At 38.7% G+C, this 21,324-nt stretch overlaps 1 protein-coding gene across 6 annotated transcripts in view; it reads left to right on the top strand.

The window, feature by feature from the left end:
• The window catches only part of HMCN1 (hemicentin 1), a 291,595-nt gene that overhangs the window by 166,246 nt on the left and 104,025 nt on the right, over nucleotides 1-21,324 (top strand). For all 6 annotated transcript variants that reach the window (XM_067535110.1, XM_067535114.1, XM_067535111.1 and 3 more), the window contains exons 31-44: nucleotides 71-349; nucleotides 1,710-1,991; nucleotides 2,974-3,082; nucleotides 3,716-3,885; nucleotides 4,135-4,289; nucleotides 5,197-5,320; nucleotides 6,687-6,788; nucleotides 9,507-9,683; nucleotides 12,380-12,531; nucleotides 13,611-13,734; nucleotides 16,723-16,898; nucleotides 17,242-17,338; nucleotides 19,807-19,929; nucleotides 21,079-21,240. In XM_067535110.1, the coding sequence (XP_067391211.1) occupies nucleotides 71-349; nucleotides 1,710-1,991; nucleotides 2,974-3,082; nucleotides 3,716-3,885; nucleotides 4,135-4,289; nucleotides 5,197-5,320; nucleotides 6,687-6,788; nucleotides 9,507-9,683; nucleotides 12,380-12,531; nucleotides 13,611-13,734; nucleotides 16,723-16,898; nucleotides 17,242-17,338; nucleotides 19,807-19,929; nucleotides 21,079-21,240 (2,232 nt within the window). The remainder of the gene's footprint in view (nucleotides 1-70; nucleotides 350-1,709; nucleotides 1,992-2,973; nucleotides 3,083-3,715; nucleotides 3,886-4,134; nucleotides 4,290-5,196; nucleotides 5,321-6,686; nucleotides 6,789-9,506; nucleotides 9,684-12,379; nucleotides 12,532-13,610; nucleotides 13,735-16,722; nucleotides 16,899-17,241; nucleotides 17,339-19,806; nucleotides 19,930-21,078; nucleotides 21,241-21,324) is intronic.

Genomic DNA, 21,324 nt, shown 5'->3' on the forward strand with positions numbered 1-21,324 from the left:
CAAATTTGCTGTAATGCGGACTCCAGTAATAATGGTTGTTTTAATGCTGTTGTTTTGTCTTTTTAAATAGTTCCACCTACTATTAAAGGAGGAAATATTACCACTGAGGTATCCATGCTGCTCAATAGCTTAATAAAACTGGAATGTGAAACCAGGGGAATCCCAGCCCCTGCCATTACATGGTATAAAGATGGAAGCCTAATTATTTCTAGTCCACAAGCTCTTTATGTGGACAGGGGGCAGTTTCTTCAGATTCCTCGGGCTCAAGTCTCAGATTCTGCTAAGTACACCTGCCTGGTGACCAACAGTGCTGGAACTGCCAAAAAAATATATCACGTAGATGTCTATGGTAAAGAGAGTTTATTTAACATGTTTGTTCACCATCTGTTGTGTCTTATAAAATGTGCTTATTCAACACTCTAGTTGTGCTCTCATATAGATAGGTTGAGTAGTGCTTCTTGAAGGACTGAAGTGTCCTCTCATTCAGAGTCATTCGCTGAAGGTAAGGTTTGGCACACATTAGTAAAACAGCATGGGGAAGCTTGCACTGTCACAGCCTGTGTTATATGTAGCATCTTTTATGCAGCTATAAAGAAGGCTTCTGTCTTCAGGGCTGTCAGTTGGTACTTTATATAAGTAGAAAATATTAAAATTACTCCCCCATCATCCCTTCTCTCTCTTCCCCCACCCCACTACTCCCTTCCCTCATGCGCACATACACACTGTACAATATTTGTCTGAAATAACTCTTTGGGGGTGAATCTTAAGTTTCCTGAACATCATGTCTGAAGTGGCTCATGATCATAAATGCCAACCTTTGGGCAGACTGTCAAGAAGCAGGGCAACCCCCCAAAAACCGATTGTATGTTCTATAATTAGATTTCACCATCCCAGTAATAAGCGCGAACTCCTAAAACACTATAAGAGTATTACCATGAAGTCACATGGAGTCTTGGGCATTCCAGTCTATCTTGCCACCCAGGCAAGCTTGACTTTCTGATAGATGGTCTCTTTACACCAAAAATCACAATAATATTCAGGTTACTCCCAGTTACAAAAGACCAGTGACTTACCCACAGGTCAACTGTACTCAGACACTGCTTGTAGCCAATCCTGTAACAAACTAACTAAAGGTTTATTAACTAAGAGAAAGAAATAAAGAGTTATTTACAAGGTTAAATCAGGTAAGCATACACACACAAATGAGTTATAGTCAGGTTTCAAAAGGTAATAGAAAATTCTATAGTAAGGAGTATATCCTTTAAGACTTACCCAGGCAAAACAACTGGGGGCTTCTTGCATATGTTTAGAAATTCTTGCCCCTTAAAGTTCAGGCAGCAAAGGAATTAACAGGCATTTTTATTCCCTTCCCCCAGCATTCTAGCTGTAATGGGACAAGGGTTTGGGCACCTACCGTCTTCAGGGCCGTGGAGGCAGCAATCAACCAAGTCTTTTGTCCACAATGGCTTGTCTGGTGTTTAATAAAGTGGTGAACAATCAGCTACAGTATTTGTTTATGAAATTGTTAATTGTTCTTTATGATTCCTTTGTCTTGGCCTATCCTGGCAAAAGATTTCTCGCGTAAAATAATACATAACACAAAATTAGGTAAAGCCAGAGTGAGTTGGAAGGAACTGACCCATTTGCTGTTAATGTTTTCTGACTGTAAAGTTAATCACTTGCAATATATATATTTTTTCTTTCTTTAGTTCCTCCGGTTATTGAGGGTGACTCAGACACAATCCAGAATAAGCAGGTGATTGCTGGCAATTTACTGACACTGGAGTGTAAAGCTGCTGGCAACCCCTCTCCTCTCCTTACCTGGTTAAAAGATGGCGTGCCTGTGAAAGCAAGTGATAACCTCCGCATTGTGTCTGGCGGGAAGAAACTGGAGGTCTTGAATGCTGTAGAGGCTGATCGTGGCCAATACATATGTGTGGCCACCAGCATAGCAGGAGAAAAAGAAATTAAATACAATGTTGAAATCTTAGGTATGTGAACAACAGAACCATTTATTTCCAGACTTCACAACAGAATTAAAGCTGTATTTATTTTTGCTGGTGTCATAAAACTACAGTTCAGTGGGTCATATTTAGTTAAGCCCAACCATTGCACGTTTTCTCTGCCAAGTTTGCTGGGCCTGTTGGTGGCTGCTTTCAGACTACTTCTGGAACAGTTTTCATGAGGGAGATTGTTAGCGTCATTTTGAAGGACACAAAGAAGTCTTCCAAGCATGCCTTAACACCAGGAACAGGAGAAATATCACATCTGTAAAATAAATTATATCATTAATATCAAGGGATTCTTCAATTTTTTATGCTGTCTGTAAATTTTTGGCTACATTATGCAAATTCTAAACTTCATTTTGAAAAATGTTTCTCTCTTTCCATTGAAACCTTCACTTCCATCTAGATCTGAACACTGCCTCCTTGGCCCATCTCTAGGTAGCCATGCAAATGTTAGTCATGAAATAGCAACTTTCAGAATAATAAAGCTACTGATATTGTATGTGATACTATTCTTTAAGGGCTTGATTATGGCTTGTAGGCCCAGAAGTGCACTGAGACGCATCACCACAGGGGACCACTGGGGGCCCACAGGCTTGCAAATGCAGTATGCCCAGCTTACTGCCCCCTGAATGGCTTTGCTGGTCTGTGAATAAGGTGGGGACAGATCCTCCCACTCCCCATCTGCTCACTCCCTTTGGAGTGCCGTGCATTCCCAGAAGAGAAGGGACAGATCAGATGGGCCATGCGAAGAGGGAGTGGGGCGGGGAAGAAAGGATCTTAGTTTCCTTCCTCAGTGCATAGAGAGAGTATGCGGAATCTGGCCCTAGTGCCACACAGGATCAATAAATATGTTAGGATAGAGGACGCCATCTGTTTGGTGTTCCTCATTGCAAGGGTACAGCTCTGTACGTTGAATCCAATTTGTTTTTTATACTATTTCTGATGTGTCTTTATCACTTTACAGTCCCACCACTTGTGGAATTGGGAGAGGAACCTTCTGACTACATTGTGATCCTTCATAGCCCTCTGGAGCTGGATTGTCTGGCAACAGGAACCCCTCCACCGACTATCATGTAAGGGGGGTTGGTATGTCAGTTAAAAATTCCACAACTTGCTTAGGTGTGCTTGGAAGTAATCATTATGCACTGACCATACCATTTGATCATAGATTAAAACACAGTGAGTGAAATCCTGGCCTCATTGAAGCCAATGGCAAAACTCTGACTTCAGTGGGGTCAGGATTTCACTCCGTTTGTTGTGGTTTTTTTAAGTAACCTTTTTGGTAATGCCAAAGTGCATATTTCAGGGACCACTGTAGGTTAAAAAGAAGTGGCAGAACTCTACTCATGACCCTTTCCCCAGCTGATGACTCCTTTCCCCCTTTTCTAGTAACAATGGTCCCTCTTTGCAAGGAATCTTTCACTTCAGTCCACTCCGCTTTCCCTTGTGGCAGCTGTCCTTTTTGTAGCCTCCTTTCTTTCCCGTTCTCTGGTGCCTGCTTCCCCATTTCCTGGTGGCTCAGTTCAAGCCCTCACATATCTCTGAAAGGCTCAAAGAGCAGAAATCTATGTAATATCTCCAGGCTTCCTTGGAAAATAGATCTAGTTGTACTGTGGCTTCCTATTTCTAATTGATAAAAACTCGTCTTTGGACTGTCACCCATTTTAAACAATTTTGCATCTAAAATTTTGCTTTCTTCATGCTAGGTGGTTGAAAGATGGTCAGCCAGTTGAAGAGGGAGATGGATATAAGATCTTATTAAATGGACGCAAGCTTCTCATCTCCCGGGCTCAAGTGTCAGACACCGGCCGCTATAAGTGTGTGGCGACAAACAAAGCAGGAGACCATGAAAGGGAATTTGATATTACTGTGCATGGTATGTTACTCAAGGGAGGAAAAGAGCAGCAGACTGACTTTATATTAAAAAGATGTTGCATACGTTCATTAGCAAGAAGGTACTGTAGTTTTATACAAAATTGTAAAATTTGTAGAAATGTGCTGATAAATTTGGAGACAACAGTGAGTAGAATTGTAATAAATACAGCCATTTACATTTGTGAGATTCTGTAGGCTGCACATTAAATATTTTCAAATAGTGATTTATTTTTGTTTGTGTTTCTTGCAGTTCCTCCAACAATCAAATCCACTGGCTCTTCTGAGAGATCTGTGGTGGTATACAAACCTGTGACATTGCAATGCATAGCCAGTGGTATTCCTAGCCCTTCCATTACGTGGCTAAAAGATGGCCAGCCAGTAAACACAGCCAGAGGAAATATCCAAGTAAGCACAATGCTTTTGTGGCATGCTAAATTTGAAAGATAGTTGCAGTAAAATACTAACACACATACCCATTAGTTTCCTTCTCCTTTTTTTAATTCACACGTGATGCTATGAAGATGCTAAAGATCCACCCTGGAAGTTGATGGGAGTTTTGTTTGAGTAAAATTCAGGATTTCACTCACAGTGTTTTGTTTTGTGAATCTCTTTAGAAATCCTTACACTATGTTTGCAGGAAGTCTAGTTTGTAGATGCAGTGTCCACATCTCTCAGCTGTACCTAATTCTCAAGGAGTGGTCATCTGCCAATTGGGATAGCTACTGGATAGTACCACCCATTTGCTGACTGGAAGCAGGATGATGTTAATTTCTCCCTAAGCACCACCTCTGTGTCAATTTGGCATCTAAATCTTCTATTCTCCTTGGACTGTGGGATTCTGACTGTTGGGGGACAGCCCTTCACATGGGAGGAGTTTGTGTGGCTCTCCCAGAGGCTTGATCTGGTGCAAGTCCATGCCTCTTCTCATGGCTCCCTGGCATCCCAGCACTCTCCAGCAGTGGGGATGGAAGCTGCTTTGATCTGTGCTAGACTGGAATGGCTTCTGGCATCCTGCTAGCAATCCCTTGTAGTAGCAGCTCTCTGTGCCTGTAGCTTCTGCTTCACAGTGTTTGCCGGTCCCTTTGCCACCAAGGTCTCTTTGCAGTTGTATCAGCTAATGAGCCATTACAGCCCTGTGGCTCAGGGGCTCTTCAGCCTTCCAGACTAGGACTCCTGTGTGAATGTGCACCTCAGTCTGAAAGGAAGATGAGACTTTTGGTATATAGTGCAAATTTGTACCATATCATTCATCTCAGTGGCTATGTCCAGAGTCATAGCTTAAAACTGTTCTCTGCTTTCTGTTTTGGAGCAGCTGGAGTCTTCAGGACGCATTCTGCAAATTGCCAAGGCCCTCCTGGAAGATGCCGGTAGATACACCTGCGTGGCAACAAATGCCGCAGGAGAAGCCCAGCAGCACATTCGGCTTCATGTGCATGGTAATGATGTTTCAGCCACTCAATAAAAAAGCTGCCTTAAAATAGCCACTTTTTAGCTTCTAACAGGTCCATTCACCACTTCTATTTTGAGCACATTCAGGAAGGCTGTGTTAGCTTCCCACACCTGCATTATCTGCAGAGATGTCTCTTTCCACTTTCCTCCTTTACTGGTCACTCTGCTTTTGTCTCAACTCATTATCGCCTCTCCAAGAAGTTCAGGTGGGTGACAGGGCCTTTGCATCAGCTGATGCCAAATGTCACAGGAATGGGTAAACTCAGTGTGTCACTCTCTTTTACATATTTCAACTGAGTTGAGAGGAGCCTCCAAGATAATAGGAGGTAAACTCTATGTTCCTGAGCCAGGAAATAAGGCACCACTATCGGCATTACTGATCTGACCCAAATCTTGTGAGAACAAGCATTCCTTGCAAGCTTCTGTGGAAACATTTTCTCTCACTTGATAGGATCCTTTATTCTTTCAAACTTCTAGAAAGGATTTTAATTTCCAGATGAACCAATACAGAAGGGAGTAAGGAATGTTCAGGAGTTATCTGCATGTAAGTTTGATAAGTGTTTAACCATGATATAAGTATATAAACCTCAAGAGCTTCAAAACTACTGGCTAGGGCCTGAGCCAATTCCCATTGGAGTTATGTGATGTCTTTCTATTGACTTCAGTGAGAGTGGAATTGGGACCCCTCTGTGGCAAAGAGGTGGATTTTTCTGTGATTTCTATTGTATCTGTTTGATTTGTGAATATGTAAATTGAGACAACAATTTTAAACAATGTTAAATTAAATGGGAGCGAGATTGCAGCACCTACCTGCATCAAGGTGGGAAAGAGAAACATTGCTCCTCCTGTATTCCTAAAGCCATGTTTGATGTATCCAGTTGCTTTTGTCCAGGGACTGGCTCACACCAGTTTCTTTTGCCTCTACTCTTCCTGTTGGCAGTGCTGTGGATCACTGTCTTGTGTGTCTGCCACCTTCTAGAACACATGTGGGCTAGGTAGGGTAAAGTGCATTGCCTTATTAAAGTCCTATGAAGCATTCAGTTCAATGTAGCCTTTTAAAGTTTAAACCGAATCCGATTAAAAAGCTTGACATGTTAAAAAAGTGACTTTACAACACTGGCCCCTTCCTATGCCATTCAAGCTGTGTATCTTGAGTCAAATCCACCTACTTTACTGACAAAAAGAAGCTTTTTATTCTTGTTAATGCTGAAATAAAGGAGGTGTGGGATTTTCCCCAGACATTCAACAGTAAATAAGCATTTTTTTTTCAATATACAGAGTGCTTTGTGTACAGATGTTCTGCCAAATGTGTGGCTGAATGAATTAAACCATAATTTTTCTGTCCTTTCTCAGAACCACCCAGTCTGGAGGATGCAGGGAAGGTATTAAATGAAACAGTTGTGGTGAATAACCCAATCCACCTTGAGTGCAAAGCATCTGGGAATCCTTTGCCAGGTATGTATGTACTCCTGTTAAAACAGTGAGTTCTGTTAATAGATTATCCATTTTTTTTAAAGGCTTCTGAGGATAATTGCGATTCTTAACATGAACATAAATCTCTTGTGTTTAAACTAATGAAACCAGTAGTACAGTGAATATATAATAGGAAGCATCAATAAATTAAGTGATGTACCCATAGATGAAATTTAAAGTACGATGGATTCAGTGATCCTCACTGTTTCCCATTCAAATAAATGACAAGCATGTGGGTAAATTATCCTTCATAACTCTACCGCCTGCCGTGTCCGCAGTCAATAACAATGTTAGCAAATGTTACTGTACACTACATACTTTTGTGAAAAAAACAGACAAAAACAAATCCACTCACCTCATCTTATCAGATTAATACTGCATAGCGGGGTTCAAATTTACAAAACCCAGTGTAAGGAATAGGCCTGCGAAATGGGGCTAACACTGAGAACCCCTTCCAAAGACTACTGCAATCCAGGGGATCTTTTCATACTCATCCGGGGGCTTTGCATCCAGCCCAGAAGGCACATGGAAAGCCTCATAGTTTGTTATGTTTTATTACCGGATTGGCATGCTGAGATGGTGGTAGGTTGCGTACAAGTTTTTGAAACTGCACCTTGTATGGTGGCCTTTCAAAATTTGTCCCCGTATAACTAATAATAATTTAATTCACATTTATTCTTATGGTGCTAAATATTTCCTCATTATTTTTCCTCATTATTTGTCTTAGTTAAACACTCATTGACTTTGTGACATGGGAATTTGCCTGAGTAAGGACCTCAGTATTTACAATTCATAATTAGGTCAGATGAACCTCTTCAGATAAAATAATCTTTGCCTAAAACTTGAACTGAAAACAAAGCTGAAAGACAAGCTCAAGAAGCTGGATTTCAAATACCCCACTGTATGAATGTTTTCAGACCCAGGGTTTTGTTTGGGCTCTTTCCTACTCTGAACCTCTTTTTAAGGTTTGAAAAGTGCGGTGCATTTTTTCCTTTGTGTAATCTGTATTTCGGTGCACTTCCTGTTTGTCAGGAAGTGAAAGAACTATGCTAATGTAAGAGAGGTTGTTCCTGTAATATTTGCTGCCCAGCTAAACTCAGGAAATACGGAAATTTTTCTTCTGTATCTAATTCTTCAGTGCCTATCACCTTTGTGTAGTAATTTCCACCTGTACAAAATAGATGTAAGATATCATCACATCCAAAGGGTAGCATTGTACACCCACGCAGCATGCACTCACTTTTCCTCAGCACTGTTTCTTCAAGCCTACTGATGATTATTTTTGAAAATGCATAAATATGGTTAAAGTCATAGAGAGCATATTTAATAAAGAATATTCTACCAGCTCTTCTACTAAAGATATGGTGCCCTGTGTTACAAACTGTCTAAAATGATGAATTTTGAGTGCAGACCTACAATTCTACTTCAATCAACTTAACTTCCCTACCCTTCCAAAAAACCTAAAACAAACTAACAACAAAACAAAAACAACCCTCCCCGCAAAAAACCCAAACCACAATCTACTATATTACTATTTAGATCAGGGAATAGAAGCACCAAGGAAAATCTCACTCACTTCTTCAAGATGGAGTAATAGGCAGAGCGTTTAGCCCAATTACTGTACTATATGCTGGGTTTTCAGCTCTGAAACACTATGAAGGAGCATCAAATGCAATGGTAAATCAACTTGAGGGGTGTCTCCTTGAAATAAAAAAAAAAAAAAAGTTTAATTGCTACACTATTATGCTAGAATGCTACTTTACCATATTTCTTAATCCATAATTCTTAATCCAAAACTCCTGTTCAGTTCCAGGAGAATTCTTTGTGCTAAATGATGGCAGGATATGGCCTATAAAAGCAACAACAACAAATTTCCTTGTTTGATTTAACTAGGAAAAAATATGGTATTACCTGCAGTCACACTACCTTGTGTTGTGATCAGCATGCAGTTCTCACAAGTTAATCAGGGTCAGGCCAGTTTATTTCTTGGATGGGAAACTTCCATAGAAAACATAGGTGTTGTAAGAAGTGATTCAGTAGGTAAAACTTTCATCTGAGTCGGTATGGAATCAATGCCCCAACAAGGTGTTAGTGAGAACTATGCTGATGGAAGGACCATCTTGTGGCTGAGATGCAAAGTAGAGGTTCTCAACATCTACAGTTTGTTATAATTCCAAAACACTCTGTAATTCTACCACCTCAGTCAAATTTTTGTTAGGCTTACTCTATTCTGCCTCTGTAAACTTCCCCAGGAGTTTCAGTTTAATATTGTATTCTTTTGCATTTTCTGCCTTTAAGTGTTGTCATGTTGCAGTGTATTTCAGTTTGGTAGCAGATGAAGTGACCCTTGTGTACATGCTTAATATAACAGTTTATGCTGATAAATTGCTTTGGGATGAAAGTATTTATATACATGTAAGATACAGTTATTTTTGTTACTGAATGTCATACGTGTATGCAGTACCTTACAAAAATGTTAGTAGTTATAACTACGGTTGTTATAACTTTATTATTACGGTAGTTTAAATGTAGTGAATATTGATTTATTTTTAGTTAGCTTTTACAAAAGTTTAACCAGCATTTGAACAAAGTTTTAAAATAATTTAGAGAGTTTCTTTTTTTTGTTGCAGCTAACAAGTGTAACTCTATACCAGTTATAAGGATACAATCAGTAACTTTTTCTCTTATTTCGCCTTGCAGTTATCACATGGTACAAAGATAGTCATCCACTCACTACTGCTGCAAGTGTCACTTTCTTGAACAGGGGGCAAATCCTTCAGCTCAACACTGCTCAGATCTCTGACAGTGGCATTTATAAATGTGTGGCCATCAATACAGCAGGAACAGCTGAGCTGTTTTACAGCCTGCAAGTTCATGGTAAGTGTTGCATAACATTACAACAGCTTGAGGAAAAGCTTTGCTGTGCATTTTGCCTACTCTTTTCCCATTTTATTACACATAATACTCTCCGACCTATCACTAATCATTTTCTGAGAGGAGTTGGGGAGAATACAAAACACATTTCTCTCTTTAGAGCACTGACATAGTTTGAAATGGGAAAACTCAATAGAAGATGTTTGGCAGCTCTGGTAGGAGAGAGCAGTTTAGCCAAATCTGTAACAGAGATTTAAATGTTGCCGCTTCAACAATTTGCAAAGGTATGGGGTATTGTTTGCTGTTGATGATTTTGAGCTCTACAATAGAGTGTAGAGAGAAAACAGAAGCTGATGCATAGTCCAGAGGTTTTATAGGAAATTGTATTTGGTTTTATAAAATAAAGTGGAAGTGTGGGTCTTTATAATTACTAAGAGCCTGATCAAAACCCCTCAGTCAGCTGGAGTCTTTCTACTGATTTCAATGGGCTTTGCATGCTAATCTACAGCCCTAAAACACATTCTACCATCATATACATGCACATACATAACATATTTCAGTGGGAGCCTTCCACACTAGTCTGCAGCCAGAATTTGGCACAATGGTGTGAGGTTTATATTCTTCCACTGAGATGCACAAAGGATATGTAATTCCTTTTAATGTTAATTAACCGATAATGACCTTGGGCAGTGCCTTTCTTCGGGATTAATGACCATCTGAGAGAATTTGATGCCAAAGGCAATTAACCTCACCCAGTCATTAATCCACAGGAAATGTTCGGTCCCAAGGTCATTATTACTGTTAGAAGCTAAAAATTAAAAAATAACTCCTAAGCATATGGGCTTCTTTTTAGGGATGATGGAGTTTCAGTTCAGTTTAATACCCTTTGGGTTAGCCAGCTAGATTAGACTCACAGGATTTGTTTGCCATTCCAGATCAAAACATGTCACCCAGTACTGACTTGTATCAAAGAAAGGTGAAATCCTTCCTAATGCACCTCGCTAATTCAGTGTGTACCTCATGGGTATGGGAAGAGAATCCTTTCTGACCAGTGATAAGTTTATACTGTGAAGAATGAGATCATAATACTATTCTTTTTACCCTACATAACTACTATCATCATGTATTAACTGTTTTTCAATCTTACTTTCAGTTTAAAATGGAAGTTATGAATGAACAGTGAGGAGATAATAGATTCTCACGATTCCATGGTAGAACACAGGAAAAGTTATATTGAGTTTAATGAACATATGTCTATCTTATCTAGATTTTTATACCATGCCCATCACTATAGTGTATGAACATATATCTCATCCCATTAATGTCTCATTTTGTTCAAATTCTGTTGTAAAAACAGTATTTTAGTTACTGTAGCTACAGAATAAATTATCATTATGTTCTCATTATTTAGAAAACAATACTCCAAGCTTAACATTGAAGGGAGTTAGAACTATTTGTAGGTGCCAAATCTTTTGAATTCAAGTGAGGTATATTCATATTATTTCATTGTCTGAAGATTTTGTAGTTCTTTCTTACCATTATAAAATGTTTGTAAGTATCTAAGAACAATGGATGCTTGTTGTGGCCAAGTGTACATAACCGCTTATCTTCCAGCATTTCTGCTAGAGCTTATTTATTTATTTATAAAGCATTATGGTTTACCCGAAATGGTTCACTCATTAATACAATTGGGCAACTAGTTTGCCATAAATAATTTGTCTGATTAACATACCCTTTTTTCTGTACTCATCTGTGAGTAGTTCATGACATTCTTTTCTTTTTATGTTAATGAATCATGAAAGATTCACAGCAAGTGTTAAAATTTTATTACTGATACTGAAAATGTAAGCTATGCTGTTTGCTTATAATAGGTGAGATAAGTCACATGATATTGTTTAGTTTTCTGACTAGATGAGTCAAACATTTCTCACGTGCACAACTACATTTTGTTTTCTGCAAATAACTGTCCATTTGACTTTGAATTGTACTGATACTATTATTTGTAGAATACAAAATTTAAGTCACTTGAATGTTTGTGAAAAGCAAACATAAAGGGTGTACAAGGATGGCCAAAAAAATTCATTTAAAAGTTGAAGTAAATGTCCCTTTAAATACAGCTCTGCAAAATTCTACTCACCCAGTCCCCTGAAGCAATTAATTTAGTTAATTAAGTTAAGTAGTTAAGGTGTTTTTCATTATCATGTAAAAAGTGGGCAGATAGATTTTGTGGCAGCCTGGGCTGGTAATTTTTCATGTGAGTTTAGCAAGGCCGATTTACTATATTGCATATTTATTTGCTTCATAGATTTAGATTAAACTTTATTGCTTTAATACTTACTGATAAGATCTTTCACAAGGTCTAAATGCAGCATTGTAAAAGTTTGAGAGAACAGTTTTCAGATTTTATGTTATGATTTTGGTTTTTACAGCTGTCCTCTGGGCTACGGGCCCAATCTTGTTCACCTTACTCTCACACATTTCCACTGAAGTTATCTGACTACTTGTGTAAGTAAAGAGAGCAGAATTTGGCACAGTGTAGATAAACGACAACAGCTCAGTAGTTTTGTAAGATTAGAAATCTTTCCAAACAATGTACTGCCTTGCAGGAAGAGAAACGCTTTCCAAAAGTAAGTGGCCCATTTAATTTTGTTCTGATTTATATTCTTCCATAGCTCCTTCAACTTTGTTCTGTTTTTCAGTCCCCCCGTCAATTTTGGGCAGGAATGAGATGGTGGCAGTGGTGGTTAATAATCTAGTGAGGTTGGAATGTGAAGCCAGAGGTATCCCTGCACCCATTCTGACTTGGTTGAAAGATGGTAGCCCTGTTTCCAGCTTTTCTGATGGACTCCAGGTAACTAACGCAAACCTTAGTGCTCGTGTTTTTTGTATCTTGGCCTATGTACTTAAAACCAGTATATTTTAATGGAACTGGATTTTTAGAGGGCTTTGAGTGAGGCATATAGTGCCTTACCTCTCAAGGTTACTCGTTCAAATCTTGTTTTTGTTGGTAGTAACTGTAAGTATGAAGGTTGCTCATTGTGGCCTTTATGAAATGAATTGGTGCTCTTAGTCCATTTGCTAGTAGACAAGAGCTCATACCACTAAAATTGGCACTTCTTGGCAGTCTCAGAGATGCCAATGAATGAATAAAAAAGGAAATTAAACCATGCTGCCACTGTGAGGTGATTCATTTGAGATCAAGACTAGGCCACATTGGTGGGGCAATTTGGGGAAGTTTGCACTGCAGATGCCTATGAAAACTTGTCCTGTGGATAAAATAGAGGCTGTCAACCTATCACCTTTTCAAGGATAGCAAATGCAAACAAAAATGTCCATTAAAGGAATTTAGGGACGTGTTAATCATGATACGATGCCATTGATGATCACTAATGGCATTGTTGTTAATAAAAATCATGTATATAGCACCATACATTAAAATTGCAAGTTATAAGCATATGCTAAAGAATGATTCCTGTTGAGATAGACAAGACAAGACACAAAATAATAATTGGGGAAAAAAAGCAGTCTGAGGAGTTGGAGAAGAGAAGATGGGAAGGATGATTCCTGGAAGAAGTGGATTTTAAGGAGAGCTTTCAAAGAGGGGAGAGACGGAACTTGGGAGAAAATGGAGATTGTTCCAGGCATAGAGGGAGGTAAAATAGGTGTGAAGCTGAGCATGAGAGGCTAAAGCCCAGATTCTGAAAAGACTTACGAATACAAGTAGCCCAATTGCTTAGCTTTATGAAGGCCCCATGTGCTTAAGTATTTGCAGGATCTGGGTTGGAAGGAATGCAGAGGAAAGAGAAAAAAGGAACGTATTATTTTATTCAAAATGAAAGATAATGGTTCTAACTCTGTTATACTGCAGTATATTACTAGAGAAATTAAAAAGTGTATAATGAACATGTCCTTTCAACCTTTCTTTTACAGGTTCTCTCTGGGGGTCGTGTCCTGGCACTGACTAGTGCTCAGATGAGTGACACAGGAAAGTATACTTGTGTTGCAGTGAATGCTGCTGGGGAGAAACAAAGGGATATTGATCTCAGAGTTTATGGTGAGCGTTCTGACAGCTTCCTATACTAATAACATTGAAATTGATGCTCACACTGGTTTTTATCCATAACAAGGGCCTAACTCTTAGAATTACTTTAGTCTGGGCCTAATCGAACATAAAGTAGGAAAGACACCAGGTAGTGAGAAGGAATATGTATGTTCTTATGTGTATCTACAAGACAAGTATAGCAAAGGCAGGGAGCAGTGTAAGCTTTCTTAATCTTCAACTGGTGGATCTTTCTTTAAGGGTCTCCACAACCCATTACTGGATGTACTTATCCTCTCTGAGATTGCCAGCAAAGGTGAGAGATTTCACCAGCTGTGACTGAGGGTTCTAGGACATGCGATAGTGATACGTGCTTAAAAAGAGCATTGAAATAGAGACTGGTCTGGATTAAACTCAGCTGCATGGCCATCTTGCGTAGCTTTGCAGGCTGTCATCAAAAATTAATATTACTGTTAATACTTAACTCCAATAGGCAGACTAATCAAGAAATGAGAGGGAGAGAGGAATTTGTAATGCTATTGGGTCCGAGATGGTTAGAAACTTGGTACATACTTGGCCAAACTTAAGAGTTGGAACATTTTTGTTAACATATGTCCTGTAAGATAATTAGATTCATTTTAATCCTTTGTTCCTTCAGAAACAAATTCTCTATTTCTTTAGTCGCTGCTTCTCAGTTTTGTAAATTCAGTTATCTTTTGAACACTGTTCAAGTCATTTAGCTGAAAGGAAAAGTAATTGGTGAAAAATATTTGGAAATAAATTGGCCTTCTGCAGTAATAGGTCAGCTTCCAATTTTTAGTTCCACAAGCCGTCACGAAGAATCTAGGCCTTTGTGAATTCTACAAAGAAAGTAAGATAAACAGATTTTTTTCTACAGTTATTATGTTTCTTATCCACAGAGACCAGACTTTTCCCCTAAATTATTTCCAAGCTGTGATATCAGCTGCTCTGTTTAGTACTTCCTGTGTTAAGAAAAACAAGGCTATATTATAGGGCTTTTATTCATGATATCTTGAGAGCTGTATTGCTGGTATATTGAGTACTACCATGGGACAGTTTTAATCTCATATGCACTAATTAAGAAAATGTCTCTTTGTTTTGAGTAAGGTCTGTGGTATTTCTCACAAGATGGGTGAGATGATATCTTTTATTGGACCAACTTCTGTTGGTGAAAGAGACAAGCTTTTGAGCTACACAGTGCTCTTCTCCAGGTCATTTTAGGTATTTCTCACAGACAGTCTCAGTGTTTCTCTTTTCTTTCCCTCTGTTTTGTTTAATCTTACACATCATTTATGGAATGTTAAGGTTGCACAGTTAAAAATAAAAGAAAATGTTAAAGTTCTTACAGCACCCTTTTATGTCAATTGCCTGTGTGTAGTACAATGTGTAGTATGTGCAATGTGGCCAAGCAAATGTCGTTGTCAGAACTTCAACTTTTTCAGTTCTTAAGTTATTAGATTTTTGACTGCAACTTAATGTTGCATTAATAAAGGTTTTATATTTAATTTGCTTCCTTTAAAAAAAAAAAAGCGGGAAAGGAAAGAGAGGCTGAAACACCACACTCAGATGCTTTTTACAGATTTAAGAGCACATATGCAGTTAAGCTGTCTTAACTTTTTATGTCATTTCAAGATTGTATCAAGAATTTTACTCTCTGATGCACAGCTGACACTTTCAAAGCTGCCTAGGGTTTTTGGAAGCCCAGTTCTCCCCAAGGAGGTGTGAAAATCTCAACCTACCGTGGATAAGCACACATTTATGAAAGAACACATATATGTGCTGTGCTGTGCAAGGGCAAATATTCAGATGTAAGCAAGTGCGCAGTAGCCAGTTTTCAATCATTTATAATTTTGGGCCTTCTCCTCCAAACCCTTACTCACAAGATTACCTCACATGAATAAGGTCTAGTCCTGTAAGTAAGAGGGTCAGGATTTGTCCCTGTTTAAAATCTAAAATCCCGTTTCAGACTTGGTCCTGAATGTATTCCTCATTGAGTATTACTTAACGTCAAGTGCTAAGACAATTGCTTTTTAGTTACTGGGGGGAAGAGGGGAGAGTGTGCATGTTTTTTACTGTTCTACCATTCCAAAATAGCTGATGGGCTTTCAAACTTCCAAAAAATATTCTCTGTGTAGAGGGGAAAGTTTCATTCGAAAAGGTGATTTTTCCCCCCCAGCAAGTTATACATGTGTGAAAACGGAAGGGTGGTGGGGGGGGAGGGGGGTTGTCACTGAAACTGTTACACACATTTAACTATAGTGCTTGTTTCCAACAAATGTAATAACTAGCTAGCAAGTATCATATGTAACAAATAGGGGATAATCACAGAATGGTAGATATGATTAAATCATTATAATTCATTTGCCTGAAACCATAAACATTCAGCTCCCTCTGGACAAAATTCTCTTTTCACTTCCCAAAGCTCAGAAAATGTAGCAGATAAGTAAAATGAAGTTGGGGCGTAGAGTTCCTCAGTAACTTTTTATTACTGATTTCCATTAATGGTTCTTTAAGGAACCTAACATGACATAGTTTCAACATTAGCAATTATGGAACTGAAAGAAGCAGACTAAGTCTGTCTTTTCTTTCCTCATCTCATTTGCTCCTTATTCTAGCCCTTTGAACCATATTGGTTCCATGGTTCTAAATGTCCTCTAACTTTTCAGTCTGGGACTCATAAACTTTTCTGTGGTTTTCATTTGCTAAATTATATTACAACTATTTGCCTACTTGCCTCAGTCTATATCTTCACCATTTTCCTGCATGTAGAATTTCATCATTTCCCTCTACTTGGAATTTGACTAACACACCTCTTGTGCTGAGCACTCTTTGTAGGCAATTGGGGCAGTATTCGTGAGTGATTCTGATACATGATCCTAAATCAGCTGTACTAGCTGGAGTGTACTAGCTCTTCAGTGTGTCCTGTGGTGGAGAGTCTGTGTTGGCCAGGGGATTTATTCTTTGTTTTATGTGTTGCTTTAGTTCCACCAAACATTATGGGAGAAGAACAGAATGTCTCTGTACTCATCAGCCAAGCAGTGGAGCTGCGCTGCCAAAGTAATGCCATTCCTCCACCCACGTTGACCTGGCTCAAAGATGGCCGACCTTTGCTGAAGAAACCAGGCCTCAGCACCTCTGAAGATGGAAGTGTATTGAAGGTAAAGTTCACTTGTGAGATTCCTGTAGTGCTTACTTCCAGGGCTGCCTATAAGTCATGTAAATACCATCCTTTTTCCAGGTTGCCAACTACTTGAGAAGAGTTCTTTACACCATTAGACCCATTGATGCTAATGTGAATAATAGATCAGTGCTACGGGGAGCACAGATTCCTGGCAGTTTAGGGCAGTATATCATCCCCTATAAATTTATGTTTACAGTTTTAGATGGACTGGTGTAAAAATAAACAACTTCACCCTAATAACATTGAATACATAATACTCTACACACAAGATAGAAACATACTCATCAAAATGATAATCAAAGCTTTAATTTTATTTCTAGATTGCAGGAGTTCAGGTTCAAGACACTGGACGTTACACTTGTGAAGCCACAAATGTTGCTGGGAAAACAGAAAAGAACTATAATGTCAATGTTTGGGGTAAGTTTTACTAATACTAAGTCTGGGGACAAAACTCTAGGAAAGCTGTGAAGCATGATGCTGGAGCACACTGTGTATTTCATATGTAGTTCATTTCAGAAGTTGACCCTTTGCTGCCTCTGCTGCCTATATATATATATATAATCCATACTTAGTGTTTCAGAAGGAGTTTAGAAATTAACATGAGATTACCCAAATGTTACCTTCAGGCAAACCTAGAATGTATTCCTATGCATTATGGTACATGGAGTGAAGAGAGCAAAAGGACACTTTTGCCCACATAGTGGCAAAATAAAAAATAAAAATAGTGGGCCACATTTTCAGTATGACTTCAATTTAGCTTCTAAATTAATGCAATCATATTTTTAGACTCCCTCTAATCTCATATTTGCATGCACAAACAGTATTTACATGTCCATTTGTGTAGTTAGATATATAACTACCCAATTTCACTCCAATGTCATTTGGTTTAAACCCAAATAATTTCCAAATTTTGGGGTGTGCAATTTTGGGATCCATGCACCATCTGAGTTCCATGTAAGTCCTCAAAATAGAATGTAAGTGGGACCTGGAAGTCCATAAAAGCCTTGTGCTAGTCCTTGGTACATGGGCTGAATTTCACGCATTATGAACAACAAATAAAAATAACGTTAACTAAAATAACTAGTTCCTTTATCCTAGTGAGATATATTCAGTGCATATATTTTGAGCCTAATTTTTGGCTTCCTATTAATGACTTGCACAGTTGGTGCAATTACTTGTTCCCTCTTAAATGTAGTCATCAAAAGGGAAGCCAGGTTTTTTAAGTCAGGCTCTTTATTTATAACCCATGATATTCTAGTAAAATTATATTTTCTTGGATGCTCATAAACCAGAATTTATTTGAAAAACAGGTGATATAAAATCTTAATTTAGACTGGCATTTATGTGGTGGTCGGGGGCTGTGTTACAATGTGGAAGATGCCTGTGATGTGCCTAGTCTGTGAATAGATAGAAAACATCTGTCTCCACACACTTTTCCTCAGCAGCACATTCACTTCAAATGTAAATAGTAATCAGTCCGCCTTTCCAGGCAGTTGTATGTCGGGGTTGTATATTTCCCAAATAACTTACACTATATGGAAATGCTAGAAATATCTTTCAGTATTTCTATGTGCCTCCTCTGGGCAGAACAAACACATGCTTAACACATGAGCATTTAAAATGTTTCTTCTCTGCTGTGGGCCAAATGCAGCCCCAAGCATCTGACGTGAATGTTGGAGAGATGAATCAGAGTGAGTGGGAAGGGAAGATTCTGCTCCCCTTCGCTCTGTATCTGGGTCCTTGCAGATATTCATGTATCTATTTCCATGGGAAAAGGAGGATCTGATCCTGCCCTCAGCCCACTCATGTGCTACCCCTTCCAGCTTCTGTGAACTGACATGTATGGAGCTTGCATGGAGCAATGTTCCATGCCTTACAAGGCATATACATCCACTCACTGCACGTCGCACCTTATCGCCCCTCCATCCACCTATATCCAACCGCAATTTCACAGCACATTCTCACTGTTGCAAAGAACTCTTCTATGGCTGCAGATGACGGAGCTAGATTTGCTTCTTTGTTCACACAGAGCATTTTAATGCCGTTTTGAAGGAAGAGATCATTTTATGCTAGTTAGCAGAATTGACTGGAAAAACTTAATGGAAACCAAAAGTTGCCTGTAAAAGCCATCTGTGGTTAACTGTTTAGAATGAAATCCTTTGTTTACACACAAGGAGCAGAAATAGTGCTTGCCATATTTTTGAGTAGTAAATCTAGGAAATGTGTCCATCTGACTATGTGCTGAGTACTAGTGAGATCTCAGAGCTAACTACAATTGCAGAAACCGTCAGAACACAAACGATGGTATTTGGCTCCTTGGAGACTGGCATGAGCTTAATGGCTTGAAGCAGAACAAATGAAACCAAAACTTGAAACCAGTGTAATACAGTATAAAGCTTTACAGTTGCCAGTGTTGAAACTCATGCATCTGTTTTCTGCTTAATAAAACTTAAGGAAGTCAGAGGGCAATTGTGTCAGACAGAAATGCTTTCCTATTTTCAAGTGGTAGAAATGTGCCGGAGAAGCCATTCACTAGTGCGCATCCCTTCTCCCACTTCAGTCTGAGGCATCCAGTGCTTCTCCTGGTCAATTTTCAAGGATTTACTATTTTATTTTAAGGAAAGTTGCCTCCAAGCAACTGGAGAGCTGCTCTCCAAGCAGGCCATTATTCCTTCCTTGAAGACTGTCCCAAAGTATTCAAAACTGTTAAAGATCAGAGTGAAACTGGATTGGCCCTTACTCTTCCAGGGCAGTAGATGCAGTCCCTGTGTTCTGTTCAATGCACGATGGTGTTGCATTTGATTTGACCAGGTCTGACATTGGCCCAGTGTTAGCGGATCTCATTCTGGTTCAAACTGAGTGCATTTTTTGGTATTTATTTTCAGTGCCACCAAGTATTTATGGTTCAAATGAACTTTCGCAGCTGACAGTAATTGAAGGAAGCCTTATCAGTTTGGTATGTGAGTCCAGTGGTATTCCACCACCAAACCTTACCTGGAAAAAGAACAGTGAGTTACCATCCATTGTCAATAGCTACAAAAGAAACTGTTAATAATTTTCTTCTTGCAGTTTTCACCATTTTTCCCCTCAAACACTTTGGGTAGAATTTTCATAGGAGCCTAAGGAAATTAAGATGCTTAAATGACATTGAAATTCAATGCTAAAGTATTGTAATGGTAGGTGGCCAACTTCCACTGAATTTCAGTGGGATTTGGATGCCTTATAATTCCTTAGGCTCCTTTAACAATTCCAGCCTCTGCACTCTGCCAAATGGTGACAATAGTATCTAGTTACAGTAATTGCCATTTGTGATTTACTAAGCTTTCCTTTACCCAAATCAATATTTAGTGGGATCTGTAAATCCTTGTGCTTCAGGGTATAAACTGATCACCAGTATGTGTCCTGCTTATGATTTAGCATTGCAGAGTTAGGTGCATTTTGAATTTTTCCCCTGTACCCTTAAGCGTTGACCAATTGGATACCAGATAAGATAGGACCTGTTACAATGGTAATTCCTATGTTCTTAATCAGTCCCAGTGTTTAAGTCTAGACATGCCTTTCCAGGCTGTCTTATATATTTATCTGTATTGGTTGGTTCTTTTTAGGGCACCGTTCTTTGTGGTATCTGAATCTCTGTGATAGCTGAACCTAATTGAATTTTGTCAGAATTGTAGGAAAAGAAATGTTGGTTATAAAACACTTCTTTTACTTAATAGAATTTTCAGACACGATTCAATTGTGGTAAATCCTTATTATGGTGCCTTGTCATTTAGTCATCTTATAGAAGCTAAAAAGGCAAATACAAGTTGTCCTATTAGTGTATATTAAGGCCTAAATTTTCATACTCAGGTGCCTAAAATTAAATTAAAACATTTCAATATTGAGAAAAATATTTGTTTTCAAAGGTTTTGAACACCCACCCACAGCTCGCACTTATCAGCACCTTAAAAAATCACCTCCATAAACAAGTATACCGATTTTCAAAGGCACAAATGGGAGATAGGCAACCAAGATTGAAAATTTGGGCCTGTGCACCTTCTTTATTTTTAAGAGGGGCAATTCTGCAGCTCAGATATTTCTAAAAAGAGCTGGTGGAAATTACTGAACAACCTCATTACCATTTTCTGTGTTTTTATCTGAAATAATATCTCTTGCAGGTTCTCCATTGCTAGCTGACCCTACAGGAAGAGTTAGGGTGCTGTCTGGAGGCAGACAGTTGCAGATTTCAATTGCTGAAAAATCTGATGCTGCATCCTATATGTGTCTGGCTTCAAACATAGCTGGAAACACAAAGAAAGAATACAATTTACAAGTTTATGGTAGGTCATTATGTAATATTCTCTGTGTGATCATCAACCTGGAAATACAATATTATGAAACCTTAATTAGTAAAGCTGTGTTAA

Source organism: Emydura macquarii, unplaced genomic scaffold (assembly GCF_026122565.2).
Source record: "Emydura macquarii macquarii isolate MOO-44397 ecotype Brisbane River unplaced genomic scaffold, CSIRO-AGI_Emac_v2 contig_3477, whole genome shotgun sequence".
NCBI classification, from domain to species: Eukaryota; Metazoa; Chordata; order Testudines; family Chelidae; genus Emydura; species Emydura macquarii.